This window comes from Nerophis lumbriciformis, linkage group LG06, assembly GCF_033978685.3.
Source record: "Nerophis lumbriciformis linkage group LG06, RoL_Nlum_v2.1, whole genome shotgun sequence".
NCBI lineage: Eukaryota > Metazoa > Chordata > Actinopteri > Syngnathiformes > Syngnathidae > Nerophis > Nerophis lumbriciformis.
The window spans coordinates 39,421,914-39,427,913 of NC_084553.2; the positions used below are offsets into that span (position 1 = coordinate 39,421,914).

The 6,000-nt window shown below is 40.1% G+C and overlaps 1 protein-coding gene across 4 annotated transcripts in view; it reads left to right on the top strand.

The window, feature by feature from the left end:
• Positions 1–2,576, top strand: part of cenpf (centromere protein F) — a 48,947-nt gene extending 46,371 nt beyond the window's left edge. For all 4 annotated transcript variants that reach the window (XM_061964294.1, XM_072913372.1, XM_072913371.1 and 1 more), the window contains exons 35-38: positions 880–1,009; positions 1,077–1,673; positions 1,737–1,852; positions 2,006–2,576. In XM_061964294.1, the coding sequence (XP_061820278.1) occupies positions 880–1,009; positions 1,077–1,673; positions 1,737–1,852; positions 2,006–2,116 (954 nt within the window). In that variant the 3' untranslated portion in view covers positions 2,117–2,576. The remainder of the gene's footprint in view (positions 1–879; positions 1,010–1,076; positions 1,674–1,736; positions 1,853–2,005) is intronic.
• The last annotated feature ends 3,424 nt before the right edge of the window (positions 2,577–6,000 follow it).

Below are 6,000 nucleotides of genomic sequence, written 5' to 3' on the forward strand. Positions count from 1 at the left end.
TTAGGAAATATGTCTAAAATATATTTCCTACATGAAAAGATGTTTCATTATGCGCATTTTCTTGCCTTTGAGTCATTCCAGACACATGAATGCGCTGCTGAAACGTTCCACAGCATCGCGCACTGATTTAAGTGTCAGTGTGCACATGTTTCTGTTGTCTAGATTGCGATTCAGAAAAGGTGTTACAGATTATACATGTGTGCTGCTGGTTCAAAACATTGCACACCGAGGGAGGAGCATGATAACAGAAAATGATCAGGTGTATCCTTGACAAAAGGCGGTCTGCAACACTTTTCAAGCAACACGCCCACTCATAATACACGCTATTTTATTTTTTGCACATGCTGTCTAGCGCATGGTATTTAGAGCTTAGTAAATCAGCCCCATAGTTGTATAATGTTGCATATCATTGGAGTTGAGCTATTGAGTTAATAGTCTTGCATGTTCATGGTCATGCTCATTTGTTGGTAGCAGTCATGTTCTTTTACAGAGCGATCGATCATTTCTAAACAACTCACTAAGATTTGTGATGGCTTCAGTAGTTTGTGTATATAAATGCATGCTTTAGCTGTGCTGATACTCCAGCTTCTTCCCACACACCACAAACTTGTATGTTAGGTTAAGGGGAGACTCTAGATTGTGCATACATGTGAATGGTTGTCTACATGTCTGTCTGTATGTGACCTGTAATTGATCGTTGCATGCACCCTGCCTCTCAAAGTGTGCTGGGATAGGCTCCAGTCCTAATAGAAAAAAACATATGTTAATTAACAATAGTTTGTATAAATAGGGAACATTATACTGTAACTTGCTTCTCAATTATTGGTATGAAATATGTCTACTTGTTTGAAAAAAATCTCCTTACTTGTCTCCGCCCAGGTGTCTGAGCTGTCGTCTCGTGTCGCCCGTCTGGCCAAAGAGAGAGAGTCGGCCAACACTAAGTTAAATCTTTGGATGAAGACGTGCAAGCAGTTGGAGCAAGAGAAGCAGCTCATACTGAGCAGCTCAGGTTTGTTTGTGTACACCTCCAATTAGGTAAAACAGAACATTTTTAACATGGACCACCCTTACACCAGATGGGCAGAGCAGTGAGGAGGTGAAAAAGCTGCAAGCAGAGGGGAAGAAGGAGGTTGAAGAGCTAACTGCTTCCCTTAAGGAGGCAAGGGCAGAGTTTGAGGTGAAAAACAAGGAGGCGGAAGAACTAAAGGCAGCCCTGGAGGAGGTCAACGGTGAGTTAAAAGAAGTCAACCAACTTGTGGACGAGAAGACAAAGGAGGTGGACGACACCATGAACAAATACTGCAGCTTGATGTTAGAGGTGCACAAACTAGAGGAGGCCAATGAGGTTCTGACGACAAGGCTGCAGCACCTGACTGCCAGCAAACACGCCAACAAGGACAAGCTCCACGGCCGCCGGCGCTCTGCAAGAACTTCCGCTTCTTTAAAAGAGGAGAACACAGAGAACACGGTTCCTTCCACTCCTCAGAGGTCTCCACAGGGATCCACCTCCGGGAAGAGGGCTCATGGAGACATGAGCGATAAAGACAGCGCTCAGAAGGCCCTTCACAACCTCACCAAGAAGATCAAAGCCAATGCTGTGACCACACCTAAAAGAAGAAGTGACCAGGAGGAGGAATTCCAGCCTGAGGGACTTCCAGAGCTGGTACAGAAAGGTATGTACGCATGGCAATGTAACATGTACGCTGCAGAAGTGGAGTCATAGTGTGTTCTCTTAGGGTTTGCTGACATTCCAATGGGGGAAGCCAGCCCCTTCATCTACAGGAGAACCACTGTGAGGCGCTGTAGCCCTCGACTGGCCGCCAGGCAGACAACCACAGCATCAGACAGCAAGGTGGGATGTAACACACACAACTAATCACTTACAGCTTTTCAAACACACTTTTGGTGTTGTACTATTTGACTGGCTACTGCAAAAGATTCCAGGTCAAAGGTAAAATACAGCTTCCCTGATTTCCTCATGCTCATGTTGTTTTCCCCTCATCAGGTGTTGCAACCTTTATTCCAGCAGAGTCCACAGTCTGCAGACGCCTTAAGCAGGAAGTGTCTTAGTGGAGAAGAAAAGGACATGGAAGAAGATAAATGTCATGTTCAGTAGGAATACATAAATACACTGCGAGCAAGTGCATGTGTTTATATACCGTTTATAATTACACTCCACTTGTTAACATCACTCACACCAAACCTGAATCACCTTTTTGGTTTATTATGGGGTGTTATGTGGCACTATTGTAGATATTTAGGAATAGCGGGAATGTTTTAGACCACCACTAACATTGTCTCTGAATGTAAGCTAATCTCACTGTATATACTTCACTGTCCTAAGCTTGTGTACATTGTACAGCCTATAGTAGACCATATTTACAAGGATTCATTACTTTCTTTGTAATGGCAGCTACTTTTTATATCGCCAATTAGATTTTAATAGTTTCTTTAATTGTGTCTTTGCTTTGTAGCATCTCCTAAATTTTGAGCTTTTATTTACATGAAACATGCTCATTGTCTCAGGTGTACTTTTATGATGATGTTGGTTTGTTTTTTATTACTAAACGTGTCTAAACGACTACATTGTCTTTCTTTTTTGTTATTTTGCCGGACTAAATCAAAAACATCCAATTTCAGTGTTTCCGCTGGTCATTAAAAGGCATTCGCCAGTCGACCACAATCATTAAATGGATTGTGATTGTAGGCCTGGGCTAATAATAAGTCAATAAATCGAATGATTTATTGACTTATGGTGGTTGTCGGGGCTGGCGAACTTGCTGTCTTCGTTCTAGTTTATTGTCGTGTTGGTTGGTTTGTCTGGTGTCGGCCTGGGCCTGCCCTTGCGCTCTGCCGCGCCGTTCTTCTGAGTTTCCAATAATTTTTACAACTCTTATTTATTTGTGATAGAGTGATTGGAGCACATACTTGTTGGTCACAAAAAACATTCCTGAAGTTTGGTTCTTTTATGAATTTATTATGGGTCTACTGAAAATGTGACCAAATTTGCTGGGTCAAAAGTATACATACAGCAATGTTAATATTTGGTTACATGTCCCTTGGCAAGTTTCACTGCAATAAGGCGCTTTTGGTAGCCATCCACAAGCTTCTGACAAGCTTCTGGCTGAATTTTTGACCACTCCTCTTGACAAAATAGGTGCAGTTCAGCTAAATTTGTTGGTTTTCTGACATGGGCTTGTTTCTTCAGCATTACATTATATGACAATGTGAACCCCGGAAATTATGTCGTAATAAGCTGACCAACCACAGCTTCTTTTTTATTTTCTAACTTTATTTTAACAACAAAATTCAAACAATCAGAACATACTGGTAAAAGTAAACATGTCTCTATACATGTTTTTTTTCAAAATATGTACCGGTACATAGAAATCATTTTCCTCTTTAATTTCCAAACTGTGATTAAGAAACTGAAACAAAACTACCATTATGAAAGAATAAACAAAAGAAACATAAAACCTGTGCGAGGAATAACAAAAGAAAATAAGAAAAGAAAAAATCAAAGCATCATATAACAATTTTCTTTGAATTTTGATGTAATCATGTAAATTATTTTAATATAATGTATTATAGGATGTAGGAAGTTTTAATGACCTTTTGTTTTTCTTTGTCATCATTAGTAAATGCTGACACAAGTGTAGATTTTTTTGGTAGAGCACGCAAAGATCTGCCGGAGGGTACGTAGGGGGGGAGCAAGACGCTTTGCGTACGCAAGGTACGTGATGCGAGAGTATTTTTCAGCTATATATATACAGGTAAAAGCCAGTAAATTAGAATATTTTGAAAAACTTGATTTATTTCAGTAATTGCATTCAAAAGGTGTAACTTGTACATTATATTTATTCATTGCACACAGACTGATGCATTCAAATGTTTATTTCATTTAATTTTGATGATTTGAAGTGGCAACAAATGAAAATCCAAAATTCCGTGTGTCACAAAATTAGAATATTACTTAAGGCTAATACAAAAAAGGGATTTTTAGAAATGTTGGCCAACTGAAAAGTATGAAAATGAAAAATATGAGCATGTACAATACTCAATACTTGGTTGGAGCTCCTTTTGCCTCAATTACTGCGTTAATGCGGCGTGGCATGGAGTCGATGAGTTTCTGGCACTGCTCAGGTGTTATGAGAGCCCAGGTTGCTCTGATAGTGGCCTTCAACTCTTCTGCGTTTTTGGGTCTGGCATTCTGCATCTTCCTTTTCACAATACCCCACAGATTTTCTATGGGGCTAAGGTCAGGGGAGTTGGCGGGCCAATTTAGAACAGAAATACCATGGTCCGTAAACCAGGCACGGGTAGATTTTGCGCTGTGTGCAGGCGCCAAGTCCTGTTGGAACTTGAAATCTCCATCTCCATAGAGCAGGTCAGCAGCAGGAAGCATGAAGTGCTCTAAAACTTGCTGGTAGACGGCTGCGTTGACCCTGGATCTCAGGAAACAGAGTGGACCGACACCAGCAGATGACATGGCACCCCAAACCATCACTGATGGTGGAAACTTTACACTAGACTTCAGGCAACGTGGATCCTGTGCCTCTCCTGTCTTCCTCCAGACTCTGGGACCTCGATTTCCAAAGGAAATGCAAAATTTGCATGGTTGGGTGATGGTTTGGAAAGGAAGATGCAGAATGCCAGACCCAAAAACGCAGAAGAGTTGAAAGCCACTATCAGAGCAACCTGGGCTCTCATAACACCTGAGCAGTGCCAGAAACTCATCGACTCCATGCCACGCCGCATTAACGCAGTAATTGAGGCAAAAGGAGCTCCAACCAAGTATTGAGTATTGTACATGCTCATATTTTTCATTTTCATACTTTTCAGTTGGCCAACATTTCTAAAAATCCCTTTTTTGTATTAGCCTTAAGTAATATTCTAATTTTGTGACACACGGAATTTTGGATTTTCATTTGTTGCCACTTCAAATCATCAAAATTAAATGAAATAAACATTTGAATGCATCAGTCTGTGTGCAATGAATAAATATAATGTACAAGTTACACCTTTTGAATGCAATTACTGAAATAAATCAAGTTTTTCAAAATATTCTAATTTACTGGCTTTTACCTGTGTGTGTGTGTGTGTGTGTGTGTGTGTGTGTGTGTGTATATATATATATATATATATATATATATCCATGCATGCATGCATGCTTTGGAGCCCCTGCCTCGAAAGAAAATGTTTGGTTTAGTGCCCTAAAATATGAGCCCTCCTTTAAGGCAACACTTGCCTAGACCTTAAAAAGTTCAAATTCGAGGCCTGCTTATATAGATAGATAGATCTCGGAATAAACGTGGACTCACTGGTGACGGTGGCAGAGAAGAGGACTGTGGAAAAACTAGTGAGCATCATGGATGATGCCAGTCACCCTCTGCATACTGTTATCAGTAGCCAGAGGAGCCTGTTCAGTGCTAGACTGCTTCATTCCAAGTGCAGGACTAATAGACTAAAAAAACTCCTTTGTCCCACACGCCATCAGACTGTACAACTCCTCTCTGGGGGGAGGATGGGGTATTAGGATGACAGGGGATGCAAAACAATAACATATACCCCATTATTTATTATTTACTTTTTACTTTTTAAATTATATCTCAACTCTGTACACTGCTGCTGGAATTGTAATTTTCCTGAGGCAACTCTCCTGAAGGAATCAATAAAGTACTATCTATCTATATATATATATGTATATATATATATATATATATACACATACAAAGGACATTGCAGCCCTTTGAGACACTTGTGATTTAGGGCTATATAAATAAACATTAATTGATTGATACATACATACATACACTCACATGGGCATTATGTCTTTTTAGGTGGCATTAAACATTAAATTAATAATTCAGTGTTATTAATATTGCCCTTAACTTTGTAGCTGAGATAGGCTCCAGCGACCCCAAAAGGGACAAGCGGTAGAAAATGGATGGATGTAGTATACATGAAATAGACCCCACCACTAATCATTATGATAAATAG